Genomic DNA, 19,462 nt, shown 5'->3' with positions numbered 1-19,462 from the left:
ACATCTGTATCCGTAAGGTTTCGCTCCCTTTAAAGTGCCTTTTAGTGTGTGAGTGCAGCGTAGGCTTGATGATCAGGGAGGTGAACACCCACCAGACAGGCCTGTAGGGTCACTTGTAAGATACAGCGGTCTCGTGACTCCTGGACGTGGCTGGGAGTTGGCACAGCCTGCGTGGCATCTTGGAACTTTTCGGTGGTTACATTTTTTCATTTCAAAGCACTTTCTATATTATTAACCCTGTAGAGTGGTTTTGCTTCTTTCAAAAAAACTAATTTCTTCATGTTTCAGGATCTTTTTTTAAATCTGGGAAAACATTTTTTACGGGAATTTTAAATGCTTCGCCACCTGGTTTACAGTGGAGTACGCTCTCAAGCTTTGAACTGGTGGGAATGTTTTTGAAAATTACTACTACCCTAATGAATAATTAATTTTGTTTAGTGAGTGTTTATTCCAGTATGCAAAGACTCCTTTACAGTTAGTTCTTCAGAGACCAGAGCGGAGTGGTAAAATTTTATGGAAGTTTCGCCTTTAATAGGAAGCGAAATGTCTTGGAACTGGAAATAAAACAAGATTATACATCTCCTGGAACCCAGAAATATGTGGTAAGTTTTTTTTTTTTCCAAAATGGCCTTTCTGCACCACTTTCCGCCCAGTTTAAATAAAGGAAGGGCCTATGGGTGACGGGAGGGAGGGCCTACTTTTAGAGGTCTTGGGGAGACAGTCCCCCACTTCCCCCTCCTCTGGCACCAGCTTCCCTTCTGTGTCTCCACATGCAAATCTTATACAGTGTTGTTTAATGTCTTGGTGAATGTTCCTTACATATAAGAACACATGTGATTTGGTGGGGGTTTTTTTTTTTCTTCTTTTTCCTAGCACTATCTTTGAACAGTATGTTTCTTTTTAAAGGGACCACTTAAAGTGACAGTACAGGAATTAGATGGATCCTTCAATCATACATTGCAAATTGAAGAAAACAGCCTTAAACATGATATACCTTGCCATTCCAAAAGCAGAAGGTAGGCACTGTCCAAGATAAAAACCCCAGTGTATATCTGATTTTTTAGATAGAGGACATGTTATCTAGTATCTTTTTTCCCCCATTTTACTTCAAGTTAGTATTACCAAACTCCTTATCCACCTTCTGTTCTTGACAACATTTTTATCCTTAGAATTAAACAATTAATTTTAAAATTTAAGTATGAGAATCCTTACTTTGTAGGAACAAGGGGAGGTGGAATGGAAGTTTGAGTTTTGGGAGCCAGGAAAAATTTAGGACAGATTGCTTAGGGTTGTTCTTACTTATCTCATTGGATTTATAGCTATAGAAAATCTGGGGGAAATGAACAGTGACTCTCAAGAAAGGAGCTGAGCGCATATGTCATGAGAACGCCCCGCCTTCTCTTCCTGTGTCTACTCTCCGTTTTCTCCGTGTCACTGTGACCTTAAGAACACCGTAGGTGTCTTTCTAAGGCACACTGCCCCCAATAGTTCATCTTTATTTAATACGCTTTTTCTTTACCACTTTTTTTAAACTCAGCCATTAGCACATATTGTGACTAGTGAAAAATGAGAACGTTTTTGTTCTTTGCTTGAGGAGTGAGAATTTGAGGGACAAAAGTTTTTTACTCATGACTGCACTTAGGTCATCTCAAACAGACTAGCATCCCGGTTGATTTTAAGTCCTTTAGAGAACTTGCTTCTAAGTCTCCCTGTAATCATGCCCTGTGAACATTCTTAGTTCAAAGGAGATCGTTCTTCTTGTTCTGTCCGCCTTTGACGTTGGGGGCGTCTGGCTGCTCCCCCTCTGACATGGGGACGTCTGGCTGCTCCCCTTTTGACCCTATTTCCTTGGGTTTGTTTTCCCTGTGATGACAGTGTGCCCTCTGCTTATTGTTTGGCGTGAGGAGCAGGAAGGCTGTGCTCTCTCTCCCCGCTTGTGTGTGTCCCCATGTGACCATGTATCTAGTGTGGTGTCCAGAAGATTGAATTATTCAGGAGAGATTTGCACGGAGGCAGTTGCTTTTGCTTTGGCTCATCATAAAGCTTGTGCATATTAATTAGTTATGCACGTCAATTCGTACTGTGAGGACGTTTTGCAGTCAACGTCTTCATTTCATACAGGACAGCACCTTGCATGTATGGCACGTGTTGAGAATTCTTCGTTGCTCATTTCAGGCCTGTGTGGTTTTTTTTAATAAAGCATTTCTTTATTGGTAGATCTCTTATCTTCTTGTATAAAATTTCCAGGTACCAGTTCTTAGAAATATGTATATGTTTTAAGTTGACATTTAATTAGATATTTCTGACTTTTGTTAAGCATTGATCAGGAAGACCTTTTAATATCATTTACTTCATTCTCTTAAGTTTCAAAGTAGATAGGTTTTGTTGTGTTTAAATTCCATGATATTTTCCCTCTCTTCCTCCTTAGAATATCTTTCAACACTACATGCAATTCTTAATTTGAACTTCAGCTGCTCTTTATCTCTTGTCAAAATTGGAAATGTCAGAATTTTCTAATTTACTTTTTGTTAAATGTAGGAACAAGAAGAAAAAAATTCCACTGATGAATGGTGAAGAAGTTGACATGGATCTTTCTGCAATGGAGTAAGTTAGTTACTTAAATTGAAAGATGCAGTATTTTCTGCATCCTCATTTGTCGTGTAGCTTACATCTAAATGTGAATGTCCTGAAGTTAGTGCTTTTAAAACTTTCAAAAGGCAAAAGAAACTTTACGTTGATAACAGATCGAACATAAAATTATAACTAATCAAAGAGAGAAAAGTAGCCTGGCCCCGATCAAAGTCAGAGGAAACAGCCTTGAACTAGCTTTCCTGCTTCCCGGATGGTCTCCGGAGCGGTGCTTCTCAAGCTGAAGTGCATGCACAGTGCTTGGGGATCTCCTTAAGAGTTTAGTTTCTGATCCAGCATTTCACTTGTGAGTCCTGACAGCTTGCATTTCCAGTGAACTCTCAGATACTAGTTTTCTTTGTCTTTGGACAGAGCCTCAGGGCACTTTGAGGCTGCCTATGTTTGCAAAAAGCAACTTAAATATCATTCTGAGTTTTTTGTGGTGATATTTACTGATTGACAGATTTTATCTTTAAACATAATGCAGCTCAGACTGTGTTTTGCCTCTGCATATTGTGCCTGTGTGCATTTTTGATGCCTGTGTATTTTATAAAAATACTAATACTTTATAAAAATAGAAAATATCTGTAACTGTTTACTAACTTGGGTATCAGATATCACTGCTATTTATTACACAGCTTATATAATCTTTTCATTTCAAGTATCTCACCTATATTAAGTACCCAGTAGTATTTGTTGAATTGTATTGATATTTCAAGTACTCTTCTTTTGTTAAAAGAGACTAGATTTTTAAAAACTGTGTTTGAGACTTTGAGAACTACCTGAGGATAAATTTGTGCTGTGCCTCTGAACTATGATTTCAGGACTTTCTATTTGATAATCATCATGAGACTAGCATTCTTTAAAAATATTGAAAGCCAGTGGAACAGGTTAACTTAGTAAGTTAATAAGAAGTAACTTTAGTCACAGATTGCTTTCTAGTAAAGAGTGGCACTTGTAACCACTGTCAAGTAAGTGTTAAGCTTTAGGAAAGGAAGAAATTTGGTCCCATTTTCCCTTTGCACACTGTATAATCACTAATAAAAGTCCCCAAATTATTATTTTCAGGTGGATTTTTCTGTTTCAGCAAGATTAATATAGGTTAGACATACTAAATATAATGGGAAAGTTGTCGGTGTGATTTATTTTTTAAAAACAGCAAATATAGTAAAACCCCAGGCACCTTTGAATACTGCATGGAGAAGGAAGTCTGGTGAATAAGTGCTGTGTGTTTGCTTTGTAAACATGTGAAGTGGGAAAGAGGGAAACGCGCCTGCTCTCTGCTTCCAGCGCCGACTCCCCGCTGCTGTGGATCCGGATAGACCCCGACATGGCGGTGCTGCGGCGGGCGGACTCGGAGCAGGCAGACTTCATGTGGCAGTACCAGCTCCGCTACGAGCGGGACGTGGTGGCGCAGCAGGAGGCCATCGCGGCCCTGGAGCGCTTCCCCACCCCTGCGTCCCGGCTCGCGCTCACCGACGTCCTGGAGCAGGAGCAGTGCTTCTACCGCGTGCGCATGGCCGCCTGCTTCTGCCTCGCAAAGGTGAGGCCTCGCGCAGGGGAGAGGGGGCGAGGCGGCCCGCGCGCTGAGAAACAGCCTGGAGAGCAGCCAGACTGCCCCGCAGCCTTCCGTCTCACTGGCTGTGACTGGACTGCCCCGCAGCCTTCCGTCTCACTGGCTGTGACTGGTCTCCTTTGCCACATACTTTTAACAAGGCTGATTTGAAAGAGCATGTTCTGACCTGAAAATAAGTCGTGCCCTCAAGTCTTGTGCCTGTCAAACTGAAAGTCAGGTTTTAAAACCAAAGAGAATTTTTCCCATTTTACTGAATTGCCACGCACGTTGTTAAAGTAGAGACTGTAAGCAGTTCCTTGGTGTGAGGGATGTTTTACCTTATGGTACATGGAGTTCATTCATTCATTAATTTATCCCACTGTGGTGGTGATTTCTTATTGGTTAGGGCTTAGTATTCAATATAGGGATATAGAATTTAAAATGATAGAGTCTATCATTTAACATTGTACAAAAGTTAATTTATTAAGAAAAGTAAATATTTTTCTTTAGATACCAAAAAAAGAGAAAAGAAACATTTGACGATAGAACAAATGAAAATCAAAAAGCGCTAACAGATATTTGACCAAAAATACTGGGTTCCAGGTCTTTAAAAACATCTTGATGATAAGTTCATTCCCATGTATTTACTGTCTTGCTTTCCTCACTGCTGTATCCACTTGTCCAGTATTTCAGCAGATTATAATGATTTATATTTGTTTCACCTTTAGCAGTGAGACTGCTTTATCTACTCAGAATGTAAGGGAAAATGTGCTTTTCTTGGATAATCGCCTGCTGAGGGTGTAATTTTATTGCTTCTGTAAAGTTGTTGTGATTCTCGCAGGCTAAATCCTTAGCTGCTGCTGCTAAGCTGCTTCAGTCGTGTCCGACTCTGTGTGAACCCATAGATGGCACCCCACCAGGCTCCCCGTCCCTGGGATTCTCCAGGCAAGAACACCGGAGTGGGTTGCCATTTCCTTCTCCAATGCATGAAAGTGAAAAGGGAAAATGAAGTCGCTCAGTCATGTCCGACTCTTCGCGACCCCATGGACTGCAGCCTACCAGGCTCCTCCATCCATGGGATTTTCCAGGCAAGAGTACTGGAGTGGGGTGCCATTGCCTTCTCCGTAAATCCTTAGCAAATCCGTAAAATTATTGCCTCTGTTAAAGTTAATTATAATTTCATTCTTTTCAGCAATGGTTTTTATACACACTTAAATTAGCTTTCTTGGTGGCTCAGATGGTAAAGAATCCGCCTGTAATGCGGGAGACCTAGGTTCAGTCCCTAGGTTGGGATGATCCCCTGGAGAAGGATAAGGCTCCCCACTCCAGTATTCTGGCCTGGAGAATTCCATGGACAGAGGAGCCTGGCGGGCTGCAGTCCATGGGGTCACAAAGAGTTGGACACAGCTGAGCAACTTTCACTTTCAAAGTATCAACAACAAGGTGTATTTTCTTTGCAATGTGTTCTTACAGACTTAAGCGGTAGGACTCTATTTGCCTTATTTTTCAATTAGCGTAGAGTTTAAATGCCTCATTTAAAGTCCATGGTGACGTTTCTACCTGATAAAGTTAAAATATTAGAGCTCATCTGCCTGCATGGATAAACTTAGACGTCTTTGCAAATAAGATTTCTTAAAACATAAAAAGAATGCTCCAATTTAGAGATTAACTAGTAGAAAATAGTTACTATGCATACATAGAATTTTAGGAGGGGGGAGTTTATATATTTTCTTGTAAATGATAGTGAAACGCTGAAATATATTAAAGTTTTAAGAATTGAAATCCTTGGAAATGAATCCAATATATTGATAACTTTCAAAAAGCTGTTTTATTTATTTTAAAATACATTTGCTGTGGTGACGGAAATTATTCTATTTTCTAATTATTTGCAGATTGCAAATTCAATGGTGAGCACATGGACAGGACCACCAGCTATGAAGTCACTCTTTACTAGGATGTTTTGTTGTAAAACTTGTCCAAACATTGTGAAAACAAACAACTTTATGAGCTTTCAAAGTTACTTTCTACAGAAGGTACAGTTTCCCTTCTAGTTTCCTTATAATTATTTTATGCCAATGTCAGTATATATTCATTTACCTTGGGGACTCTTCAAATATTATTTACTTTCTTACAAATATTTTGTCTTTTTTCTCTTTTTGCTTCTGAAATACTTTCCAAAGTTTTGATTATTCTTTGGTTTTATGAACTGTGTGCAAGTGACTCACTGTCCACGTTAATACTGAAGTCAATAGAAATGGATAGTGTGACTCTTTGGTTGGGTCCCTGGGGGATGGACGCGCACGCGAGTCCCTCTGATGCTTCTGGGCCTGAGACCGTGCGGCACGCGGCTCCAGGCTAGCCCCGGCTCTGCTGCTTACTAGCAGTTTGCAAGAGGACAAGTCTTTTAACTCTAAGCCTTGGTTTAGTCAATTGTAAAGTTTATCTTTTTTAGAATTAAATAATATCAAGCATGTGAAGAGTTTCACACTATATTTTCGTCACATAGTAAGTTGTTTATAAATGGCAATTTAACAAGTGGTGGTGTGGTGACGTCACGGGTTTAGGAAGCAGTGTGGGATTGGCAGGGTGGTCAGTGTTTGGGCAACTTGGAAATCACTCGTAGAATATTTTGAGTGACTTAATAATACGGAACGCAGAGATTAGATTAACTGGATTGAACTAGGAGTAAAGCTGAAGAGCATGAGAAAAGGAGACACATTAAGGATGAAGCAAGGCTGAGAAAGGGCATTTCCGGTTTTGTGTAGAAAGAGAAAAGCTTGAGGCCTGTTTGGCACAGAGAAGAGAGCCAGTGGAGGAGAGAGCTGTTCACCTGGAAGCAAGTAAACATGGAGAAGACAAGACGGCAGGTCCTGGTGGTGGTAGGAGTGGGCAGAACGTTGCGGAAAGGCTAATGTTTGAAAAGATGGAAACGTTCCATTTCCTGAGGCAGGTAGAAACCAGATTAAGTGAAGTGGTAGGTGTTGAGGGGGTGTGAAGCAGGGTGCGGTGTGTGTGTGAAGGAGGGGAATGTGGGAGGGTTGCCCAGCACGCTGAGACTCACGTCGAGAGTGGCAGGCATGGCGCAGCTGTAGTGGGCGTCCTCAGCAGAGCAGACGCAGGAGACCTGGGCTTGAAGAAAGCCAGTGTTGATGTGATTAAGGGAGTCTGAGGCGTTCTGTTATTTTTAACAGCTGAGCCTCTTATAGTCCTCGAACGTGTTGCTCAGCTCTCTGTGTACTGCCGCTCCACTAACGTGTGGCCTGGAAGCAAGTTAACTTCCGAGCCTGCCAAGCACATCCCCTTCGCTGTGCCCTTGTTCTTCCATGGGCCTTGGGCCAGTGTGCAGAGTGAGAGTTGAGACCCATTAGTCAGGCAGTCGTGAAATCTATTGGTAAGCTTTTTTGTTTTTGTCTTTAAATAAAGCAATAGGCAGTATCAGAGTGCAGCATGTGTAATAAGGGTAGGTATAAGCTGTTTTGGTTTTATTTTTTAGTTTGTGTATGTGACTGTGTGTGTGTGTGTGTGTGTGTGTTCAGTTGGGATGTAAACATATTTCTTAGTGTGGTTTGCAGTCAGAAAAATTGGAGAAGCCAGTGCTTTCAGACCAGTTCACCTTTCACATAATACTTGCAGTGCCAGAAAAAAGAATGAAGGTTCGTGCTTAGATGTAAGCCCTGTTTCTGTGAAGCAGCATCTTCCCCTCAGCCCTTCTGGCGTTGGTGACGCCTGTTGCAGCACTGAGCATCCTGGTGCTTCTGCTCCTTCAGCCTAGCAAGGAGCCACGCTGCTCTCGTCCGCCAGTTTAGAGGGTACGGCTACTTTAATCAGAAGACAGAGCGGTCCCAGGCTCTGTACCGGGGACTGTGATGCCCATTGTCTGTGGTTCTATCTTGAGTTGGAATAGCTTTGCTCTGATGTTGTTCTGGTAGAGGTTACCTCCGTGGGTCAGGTTTCCACCTCCTTAGAAAAGCTGTCTGTGAAAATTTGAAAAGGGGGAAGTTCGATTTCAGGTAATCTACCATTTTTCCTTAGGCTGAGAAAGATGGTACTGGAGAGTCTGTGTCTTGAGACCAGTAGCTGAATTCTCCTGGGCGCCCTGTGCCTCTAGCCAGTGTGTCGGTTAGCCCTGACAGCGGTGCTCAGTGAGCAGCTTGCGGGGATGACCCGCCGTAGACGGCAGTGGAATACAGGCTCGATAGGGTCTGTCTCATGCTGGAGCCCATACATCCCTTTTCCTCTGTGAATCACAGAGCTGGGTGTGCATGACGTGTCCCTCTTCCAGCAGGTGGGCTGCCCAGTGCCTCCAGCTCTGCAGCTCCCCCCTGGGGTTCCTGCTTAGCTCTTCTGCTAGAGCCTTTGAGGCCTGTTCCTGTGGGAGGGGTAGGAGCCGGGGGGCTGGGCGCCTGAACTCCCCCCAGATACTGTGTCAGCCCCAGGGCAACCCTTTTTCAGCGTGCACTGCATTGAATTATAGTGATAAAACTGAAAACAATTTTTTTTTTGTAGACTATGCCAGTTGCAATGGCCTTATTGAGAGATGTTCACAACCTTTGTCCCAAAGAAGTCTTAACGTTTATTTTAGACTTAATCAAGTACAATGACAACAGAAAAAATAAGGTATGTAACTTTAATATAATAAAACTAGCCAGTGATATTTTGTTTTCAGAGAAATATTTAGACTGTGAAATCATTGTTGTGTCCATGGGACTTGAAATTTCTAGAGATAGAAACATACAAATATGATTTATTATAATAACCAGATATCTGGAAACCAAGATTAGTTGATTTTTAAATGCTCCTCATGCCTGTTACAGTGTGGAGAGCAGCGCGTCGGATTCCGGGAGCTCAGCTGACCTCTGTCCTGGTGAACCTGACAGCCCAGCTTCATTCTTACTCCTTTTTTCTTCTGTCAGGAAACAGTTCCTCTTGGATCACTTGTTCATTGATGAATTTGACTCTTTTTTTAACTATAATGTGTGTTTTATTCACAGTTTACTAAATAGCTATTGAATGCCATGCTTCAAAAGTTATTTCACCTTACTCATTATCATTCTAACAATCGGCAAGTGTTTTTGAGAATATATGCTATGCCAGGCAGTATACCGTGTTAAATAGAAAGGGAAGGCATGGTAGTTGCCATCTCGCATTTCCTTTAAAGTAGGCAGATATCTGGGACTTCCCTGGAGGTCCGGTGGTCACGACTCCACGGTCCCACTACAGGGGTGCAGGCTCAGTACCTGGCTGGGGACTAAGAACCGACATGCTGCACAGGGCGGCCAAAACCAAACAGAAGAACTGCAGAAGAACCGCTGTGTATATGACAGTCTGATTCTGGGCCCTCAAGGTTTCACCCTAATGGGGAAATCCAGCAAGTCCACAGCTAGGTCTGTTACTGCCAGAGTGGAGGAATGTATACACAGATTTCTGGAGAGAAAGTAGTTATCCACAGTAACAATGGAGCTATAAATATTCTTGCAGAAAACTTACAAACATTATTTAAGTAATCTCTGAATACGAATGACCCTGCTGATAGAATTAATTTGCTTGCTCCATGTTCAAATTTCTAGGCCAGTACATCTGATTTGCTGAGTTTAAATCAAGCCAACCTGAATTGCTTTCAGTTAAATTAGTCTTCTGGGAATTGCCTGGGATATGGATTTAGAAATTTTTGTTCATTTTGGGGGATAGATTCCTCCATTTTCTCTGCTTCTTTTGCTACAACTCCTGTTGTCTTCTACACCAGCCCTCCAGCTCCCTTGTGCTTTCTTCCCTATTTTTAACTTTTTTGCTCAAAATTTTGAGTTTTTTATTTTTCCATTTTATGTTCCAATTTAATTTTGATTCTCATTCCCTGCATCTTTCTTTCTCTTAAACATGTATTATGCTGTTGGAAGTCATATCATTGGTTATTTCTCAGACTGTGTTAATGATAACTTTTGAATTTTTTTCCCTCTACTGGTTTTCTTTTCTTTGCGTACTCTTATTTCCTCCAAGCTGCTTTCCCCCCTTTGTTCTGGTCTCTCTTTATGTTGATGCTTTCTGCAGATATCTGGTGACCCTTGGTTAGATGTCTTAGATGAGAGTGGAACACAGAAATAGCTGATTCAGAACTCTGTATTACCAGCAGAATTTGTGAACTGCAGTCTTCTTTTTAGACGTATCTGGCTAGATTACTACGAGAGTGCCTTACATGTAGTCAACATTCGTCAACTAAGCTAGTATCTTCAGTTCAGTTCTTCAGTCGCTCAGTCATGTCCGACTCTTTGCGACCCCATGAAACCGCAGCACACCAGGCCTCCCTGTCCATCAGCAGCTCCTGGAGTCCACCCAAACCCATGTCCATGGAGTCGGTGATGCCATCAAGCCATCTCATCCCCTGTCGTCCCCTTCTCCTCCTGCCCTCAATCTTTCCCAGCATCAGGGTCTTTTCCAGTGAGTCAGCTCTTCGCATGAGGTGGCCATAATATTGGAGTTTCAGCTTCAACATCAGTCCTTCCAGTGAACACCCAGGACTAATCTCCTTTAGTCTGGACTGGTTGGATCTCCTTGCAGTCCAAGAGACTCTCAAGAGTCTTCTCCAACACCACAGTTCAAGAGCATCAAGTCTTCGGCCCTCAGCTTTCTTGATGGTCCAACTCTCACATCCATGCATGACCACTGGAAAAACCATAGCCTTGATTAGATGGACCTTTGTCGGCAAAGTAATGTATCTGCTTTTGAATATGCTATCTAGATTGGTCATAACTTTTCTTCCAAGGAGAAGCGTCTTTTAATTTCATGGCTGCAGTCACCATCTGCAGTGATTTTGGAGCCCAAAAAAATAAAGGCTGACACTGTTTCCACTGTTTCCCCATCTATTTCCCATGAAGTGATGGGACCAGATGCCATGATCCTAGTTTTCTGCATGTTGACCTTTAAGCCAACTTTTTCACTCTCCTCTTTCACTTTCATCAACAGGCTTTTGAGTTCCTCTTCAGTTTCTGCCATAAGGGTGGTGTCATCTGCATATCTGAGGTTATTGATATTTCTCCCGGCAGTCTTGATTCCAGCTTGTGTTTCTTCCAGTCCAGCGTTTCTCATGATGGACTCTGCATAGAAGTTAAATAAGCAGGGTGACAGTACACAGCCTTGACGCACTCCTTTTCCTGTTTGGAACCAGTCTGTTGTTCCATGTCCTAGTAGCTAGTATGTTACTATTAAGTAAGTCTCTTTCATTCTTTTTTCCGATGTGTGACTCTATGCCAAAGGACAGTGTTGAATACTTACCTGAAAACTTGCTTGTCTTTGCAGATAAATTGTGTTTTTAAAGTTACTACGTTTTATTCCATTCACTTTTGAAGAGCAGTGTAAGTTTATCATTGTCTGGTAACTGTTCCTCGGTTTAGTTTTCAGATAACTATTATCGCGCAGAAATGATTGATGCCCTTGCCAACTCTGTTACGCCTGCAGTCAGCGTGAATAATGAAGTCCGAACTTTGGATAACTTAAATCCGGACGTGCGACTCATTCTTGAAGAAATCACTAGGTTTTTGAACATGGAAAAACTTCTTCCAAGTTACAGGCACACCATCACCGTCAGGTATAATGATTCTTCATATTTGCTTCTTGAAGTTACTTGCTTTTATAATTAAAGAAATTTATTTTCATTAAAAAAATCTTATATGAGTCTACCATCCATGGGTAAATTATTACTCTTTTGGAGAAGGTCTTCTAAATTTTTTCCTGTGATAACTATATCAATTTTTAATTTTTGACATTTATATAATTTTTATATTTTACTTACGTCATGAATGTTTCCTCATGTCATCAGAAATTACTCATAAGCATTGTATTTGATATCTGCATAAGCTTTTATACCATTGGATATAGTTTAAACATCCCTCTATTGTTAGGCTTCTTTTAAGATTTTTTGCTTCTCAAATTTTTTGTAGCATGACTATCAACAGGTTTTATCTATTTCATTAGGAGTTTGCTAAAAAAAATTGTTGATTTACTGATTCAGCAATATGAATAGTCTTAGCTTTCCATATATGTTAGTGAATAAACTATATTTGTATCACTAAAACTTTTAGAAAGAGTACTTTGTTATATTTCATGCTAAATACATTTTGCTGTAGTGTGTTCCTGTTATAATGATATCTGAAATTGGATTTCCAAAGTTTTGAAATGTGCCTTAATACTTTTTTAAGTGTTAGTAAGTAAGTGTTAGTTGCTCAGTCGTGCCCGACTCTTTGCGACCCCATGGACTGCAGCCCACCAGGCTCCTCTGACCATGAGATTTTCCAGGCAAGGATACTGGAGTGGGTTGCCATTTCCTTCTCCAGGGGATCTTCCCAACCCAGGGCTTGAACCCGGGCCTCCTGCATTGCAGGCGGATTCTTTACCAACTGAGCTACAAGGTAGAGTTTTTTAGGGTGATTATAAAAGCCGAGTGTTCAGAAATTAAAAAGAGGATTCAGATTACATCAGTTTTTCAGTTTATTGTTACAGATTATTTTAAATTCCTAGGAAATAAGTTTAATTCAAAGTATTGTAACAAAAGTGTTTAACTATAAACGCTATTCTCCCAGCTGTCTGAGAGCCATACGAGTGCTTCAGAAGAACGGGCATGTGCCCAGCGACCCGTCCCTCTTCAGATCTTACGCAGAGTATGGCCACTTTGTGGACATCAGAATAGCAGCTCTGGAAGCGGTGGTTGATTACACTAAAGGTAATGCTTCAGAAATGTATGCTTATATCATTTGAGGAAGAATGGTTTACCATTTACTGTTTGGTCATTAAGATTTTCATAGTATGTGCATACAGATACCTTGATTTTTAATTAACTCACTGATTTAGAATTTTTGGTAAATATAGAATTCATATAAGAACTTGTAAATGGGAGAAAAGAATAAAATAGATATTAAATCGACAGAGGATGAGATGGCTGGATGGCATAAAATAGATAGAATAAAATAGATACCTTTGGTCTTTCTGAAAAGTCTGTGCATCATTCTGTAGCCTTAATCAACATGTTATTTCAAGATATCTTGGAAGAAGTTTCTAATTATATAAGGATTCAAGAAAACATTTTGTACGTGTCAGAAGTTTTCTCTGCAAAAGTCGAAGAAAAGCTAACAGTCAGTGCCGGGGTCCAGCCTCAGTGGATCCAGGGTAATTCAAAGCGGGGACGGCGTCAGCCTCTGAGGAATTAATTGCTTAATTAAAGATATGGAGGGAGATTAGAAGGAAATAGTGTAGTAGGAAAATAAGTGGAGAAAAGAGGCTGAATAACTTGGTTTACGTGGAAAACCGATAAAACTCCAAGACAAGGAGTTTGCACCACCTACGCAGGCCACCGGCACCCGCTTGAATAGTGGAGGGTGCCCTGCTTTGGGCTCCCTCTCGCGTGGGTCTTAGAAGCCAGGACAAATAAGTAGACACGGTGAGCCTCCACCCTCCAGATGGGAATTCAGCCAGAAAAGGGAGAAAAGAACGACATGGGGGAGCCAAGCATCGGTGCCAGACCCCCAGCTTTATTTTCAAAAGCAGCTTATATATTATATACCCCAAGTTGTGCATAAAGAAATAATGGAATATGCAGTTATGCAGGGGCAGCAGTCCTGACCCTTAGTGAGACCAGGCTTTCTTTTTGCATACCTTCCCGTATACAAAAGGTCTTAGGTAGTTTTACATCATCTTCTGGCCAGGGGGCCTGTTAACATTTTTATGGCTCTTTTCCTAGATAAATGTCTATCAACCAGAAAACTCATTTTCCCTTGAAGTGTTTTTTCTTTAATCTGCATCACCCTCAAAGCACTAAATAAAAAGTTACATCCCTGTAGAACAAAGGTGCAGCGGGTTATAACAAAGAAAGTACTTAACTCAAAGATCTAGTGTTGCTAATGTCAGGGCTACTGCCTGTTTTTCTATATACCAACTATATCTACAAATAAAAGATATGAAACTTGGCAGCAAGTATTGGCTCAACAAATGAAACCCTTAATCAGTCCTATTCTAATGATTTTGACTCCTCGGAAGCCCCTACATTCCTAGGATGTTTTAAGCTTCCTGTGCGTCTTGCGGTCAGGAGGCCGCAAACAATCACATGCACAGCTGTAAGAGTCCGGCTGGCAGGCTAGAAAGCCATCAGAGGGGTTTTTGGATTGAAACACTCTTTTTATGCCCAGTAGACTTATTATATAAAAGCTCTAAATTAACTTTTTCCAGAAAAAGGTGGTGGGGGGACAGCCCCCTGTTAATGTCAGAGGAGCTGGTGGAAGGCATAACACAGTAAAGCAGGCAGACTCTGGTTTGGGGGCAGATGCTCGAGCAGATCCAGCGAGGCTCCCTTAAGGCCCGACTCGCCTTTGCCTGTCGGGCCCCTTAACCTCATGACCTTTGCCACGGGCCGGACTCCTCGTGCTGGCTCCCGGCAAGTCGGGGACTTCCCCCACGGTCCAGAGGCTGAGACCCCGTGCTCCTGGTTCAGGGGCCTGGCTTCCATCCCTGCTCAGGAAGCTGGATCTCACATGCCACAGCGGGCACCCAGCACAGCCAGTAAATAAATACTGAGGGGGAATAGGTGTTACATGGGGACTTCAGGAGGGGGGTAAACAAGGCTTTGTGAAGCTGGAAAAAAAAAGAAGGAAAAAAGTGAATAAGGGAATATTACATATTCAGAACATTGTCAAAAATACAGAGTGGAAAGTACGTTAAGGAGATAAAAAATTTTTTTTTAATTGTCATGAAGAATAATAGGTGGAAGAAAATAATAGGATACATTATATCCTGTTATCCAAGAAATAATAGGATACTTTGAAAGAGTGTAAATGAGACTGACCTAAGCTAGAATCTGATGAAATTTAAAATTTTAAGATTAAGGAAAAGTCTGTAAACTTCAAACTATTCCTAGAAGCGTCAGAACACGTTTATTGTACAAGGGAAAAGAATAATGGAGCCTATAAATTCTTCAGAGTATAAAGAATTCAAAAGACAGCACAGGCCAACATAATGTCTAGGGAAAATTATGATCTAGGATTCTCTGCTTTGCTAGACTGTTGTTCATGTACCCTTGGAGGCCTGGAAGACCATATCCTGTATGTAGCATTTTTAACAACAAAGTCCCTGGGCTGCTTCAGTGGCCCCGTGGCCCCCATTCGCGCCCTCAGTGCAGACGGCACAGGCTTGACCCCTGGCTGGGCAAGTTCTGCGTGCCTTGGAGTGCTGGAAGGATTTTCCCAAAATGCTTTTCAGCTGATCTGGAGGTGAGCCAGAATAATAACTCAAGACTGATGAGAGTGTGATAGGAAATTCCCAGTGAAATGCCAGGCATCTGTGCCTGTAAACTAAAGAGCTAAGCTTAAATTCTTGTTAACATGTAAAATTTAATGCAAATTTCAAAACATAGTTCTTAAAAAATAATATGCAAATATAAGAAATATATAAATCTAAAGTTCCAGATTATACTAAAATGTGGGGAATAAAGAAGTTATGGTAATTTCTTATCTAACTGTGTAAAGAGAGGACTGCTTAAATTTTACACATTAAGTAGAAGAAAATATAGGCAAATCCTTACATTTTGGTGTCAATTTCAATAGGAATACTGCTTCTCAGGAGAAATTAAAACAGGTAAGAACAATATAGTGTGTGTCTTGTATATGTTGGCCCAAGTTTAACAAAGGCTGTCATTTGTTCTTCCTTTGTGTCTAGGGTTAAAATTTCCTTTTTTTCAAAGAATGCTGGTAAAGATAATGTTTTTTATGTATTTCTTAGCAAGAAAAAAATTTAATCCTATGTCAGTTTTCCGTTTTATTTTGACTTTTACCAATTTGTGAAATCTGGAAATTTTGAGATTCACTAAATAGACCATTATTCCCAGCCAAGGTATTCAAATAATGTTCACTGTCTCATAAAGAGGAAGTTTTCATTAATTATCATTACCTGAAATCAAGTAGAATGTTAATATTGTGATTTCAGAAGAATGTAAATTAGTAAGTATGATTTAATTGAAAGATGTTTAAAGGTGTACCATAAATCCAGTTCACTAGAAGAGGAGAGGAATGGAAAAATATTAGAAATTAAATTCTGAAAATAAAGGTTTTCAAATCATAGATATACTACTCTTTGAAAAGGTAAATGGAAATAGCTAGTGAATTTTGTTAAAAGTTAATTATACTTATAGTACTGGTTTTACAGCTGTTTTTTTATGTTGTACTGAAAAGTTAAGGCTGCTCTTAAAGAAACCACTTGGGCAGCAGCAGTTCACTGTGTGATTCAACTGAGACACCATTGAATAGCAAAGCTCTATAATCTTATCTGAGCACCTAGAAACACTTCTGTTTAAACACGTTTCCCCTTAGAGTTATTCATCTCTGATTTAGGACTCTAATAAATTACACTTTTGTTTTATGTTGTATTTGCCATTGATTTGAGCCTAAGTGGAAAATACACTCTTGGTCCTGTTCTTTATGTTTTGACTGCATAGATAGCACAATACTTGTAAAATTTGCAAAGTAGCCTGTTGCAGTAAAAGTGTAAGAAATTGCCTGCATCCTTCATTTCTAATTAGAAATCTGGCTAAGACAGAGTCCTAGATAGTAAGTGTGGACTCCTTGTTTGTCACTTGTTTAATTTGTTATAATTAACAACAAATACATTTCCCTGTTTTTATTTTCAGTGGACAGGAGTTATGAAGAATTACAGTGGCTACTTAACATGATTCAGAATGACCCTGTACCCTATGTAAGGTTAGTTTTTTTGTGCTATAATATTTTGTTTTTATAAATCATGAAGTAAGTAATTTCAGAAAATTAGGCATGGAGCTAAGTCTTAGTTTTTGAAAATATGGGAGTACCTTGTCCTGGTACTCATGTCGTTTTCTATTTGGTTTGCCTTTGGAAAGATACTTTAAAAGATACAGTAAGTTAATTCCCTGAATTTTACACATGATTTCTATTGTAATTTAAAGAAAACCTTATGTAACCCTTTTTAATACACATGGGGTATCCCTTATGTATCAAAAAAATCATAAAACCTCCTTATCAATTGATACACTCTATTTTAAAAGTAAATAAGAGCAGTGTTTTGGTGTATCCCATTTGTTCCTTTTCTTGCTCAAATAAAATCCTAATTTAAAAAAAAAAAATCCTAATTTTTAATAAATGGATTTAAGATAAAAAAATGTAATACAACATTGTTAAAAATTTAGAAAATAAGGGAAATTAAAATTCCAGTCCTGAGTTAGTAACTATTTTCATTTTTGTATTCTTTTCATTTTGTTCATTTCTGCTGCTTTCTTTTGCAAAGTAGGATATTTATAGTGTATTTGAGCAGGATTAGAACTTTTTACTATTTCTGTCTTCCTTTCCTTATACCTAATAGACTCAAATTTGTGTTCTTTTGTTGTAATAATTCAATTTCATAAAATGAAATTTGAAAGCTGAAAAATAATTTAGATTTTAGCCATTCCAACTAGAAACAGGAACATAGACCCAGCGGCAGCATCCTGCTCCAGGCTGCACATCGTCTGGCAGGTATCTTCTTCTGAAAAGGCACACAGGCACACTCTGCCTTTTGACCTTACTGAAATCCGTCTGGATGTGAGGCATGCGCGGGCGACTCCAGCTCCTAACGGAGAGGTCTTTGAGCAGCAGGTCTTTCAAGTTAGCTGTAGTAGGGTCCTGGTTTAGGCACCTGTGTATTTCAATCTTTTAAGCAATGCTTATTAAAAAATATTCTTTGTACAGTTTTGCTGTTTTTATTTCATGGTTCTTGATTTGTGATCTGAATTGTATTTGAAATAATTTGTCCTTGGATTGATACATATATGAAGGATCAGGTTGATGTGGATAAAAATCTCATAATCACCCGTTCTGAAGTACAGACTTACATGAAAGAGAGTCGGCAGGAAGCCAGTCTGTTCTCTGGTAGCACTCGTGCATTTGAAAGTTTATAAGATGCTGCTGATAGCAAGTAGGGACAGAAATTATAAACGTAGCTCATCATGTGTTCATTTATGTTTTCAAGTCACATCAGGAACTAACATTAAGGCACTTCTGAGATCTCAAAACTGCGTTTTGAAGACCATTTTATTGAATATTTGAAGTTGTATTTCTAAATTAGATACTATACAGTCAGATTGCTTTTGAAATAAGAGCACTTATTTATACTGTGAACTGAAAATCTATTTAAAGATATATTCATGATTATATTTGACATGTTTACTTCATAATCAATATGGTTTATTTATATCACCAATAGGGAACCTCTTAGGCTTTACTTCATATCATCTAGCTCATAGTTACAGTTTTAAAAGTTCAGCACATCTTTAAAAAGCTTTAATAGCAGTGACTGATTACAGGATAGGAGTGTCACCACATTAGCGGCATTGTACGTGTGTTATTTGGTGTCTTGGGACATCAGTCGCTGTATTTTTTGTGGTTTTTATACTTTGAATAGAAACTTCGTCCTTCTCCCTGTCATCGTTGCCTTCTCTTTCCTCCCTCCCTTCCTGTCTGTCTCTGTTGAGGCATAATTGACAGTTTCAGGCACATAGCATATTAATTCTCTATGTGTATATTTTGAAAAATGATCACCATCATAAGTTTGGTTAACATCTATTACCATACATAATTACAAGTATTTTTTCTTATAGGAACTTTCAAGATCTGTTTTCTTAGCATCTTTCAAATATGCAACACAGTTGTTACTAACTGTAGTCACCATACTATACATTATCCCCCCATGACTTATTTCATAAGATAAGTGGGGATTTGTACCCTTTGACCCCGTTCACACGTGTCACCACCACCCCCACCTCTGACAACCTCCAATCTGTTCTATTATTTACACTCAGAGTAACCATCATATAGAACTGCTGTGTTCTGCTGTTAATGGGATAGGATTCTTAGTCTTAAAGATAGGCAAACATTTCTATTTCTGCTATTTCTGTCTCTCTTAACAGCAGTGACATTCATCTCTCCTGCCTCAAATACAGCATTTTATTTTTATGGCTTTTGGTTGATTTTTAAACTCCTAATAGTAAAATGGCCTTTAATAAGAACTAATCCTTTTAAAAAATACAGATTTTTAAAATTTCTCTCTTTTAACATTAAAAATTCTATGTTATTATATATGTTAGGGTTACTGATTTAGATAAATCACTAGAGTTAGATAAAGCTCTGCAGAATTTGGGGGCTGAAACCTTAAAATTTGGAGGAAAAGAAACTAATTACTTGTAATTACCCCTTTATTCTTTAGAGCTAAGTTGAACATCATTTCTATAAGGATACCTTCTTG

At 39.7% G+C, this 19,462-nt stretch overlaps 1 protein-coding gene across 1 annotated transcript in view; it reads left to right on the top strand.

Annotated features, from left to right (window-relative positions):
* Nucleotides 1–19,462, top strand: part of TAF2 (TATA-box binding protein associated factor 2) — a 93,912-nt gene that overhangs the window by 41,284 nt on the left and 33,166 nt on the right. Inside the window, exons 13-21 of the mRNA XM_068984175.1 lie at nt 488–602; nt 907–1,016; nt 2,539–2,604; nt 3,919–4,171; nt 6,076–6,216; nt 8,690–8,800; nt 11,569–11,762; nt 12,754–12,893; nt 16,842–16,911. Coding sequence (XP_068840276.1) covers nt 488–602; nt 907–1,016; nt 2,539–2,604; nt 3,919–4,171; nt 6,076–6,216; nt 8,690–8,800; nt 11,569–11,762; nt 12,754–12,893; nt 16,842–16,911 — 1,200 coding nt within the window. The remainder of the gene's footprint in view (nt 1–487; nt 603–906; nt 1,017–2,538; nt 2,605–3,918; nt 4,172–6,075; nt 6,217–8,689; nt 8,801–11,568; nt 11,763–12,753; nt 12,894–16,841; nt 16,912–19,462) is intronic.

This window comes from Capricornis sumatraensis, chromosome 11 (assembly GCF_032405125.1).
Source record: "Capricornis sumatraensis isolate serow.1 chromosome 11, serow.2, whole genome shotgun sequence".
Classification (NCBI taxonomy): Eukaryota; Metazoa; Chordata; class Mammalia; order Artiodactyla; family Bovidae; genus Capricornis; species Capricornis sumatraensis.
Note: the sequence above shows the minus strand (reverse complement) of the source record. Positions and strands in the feature narration are given on the sequence as shown.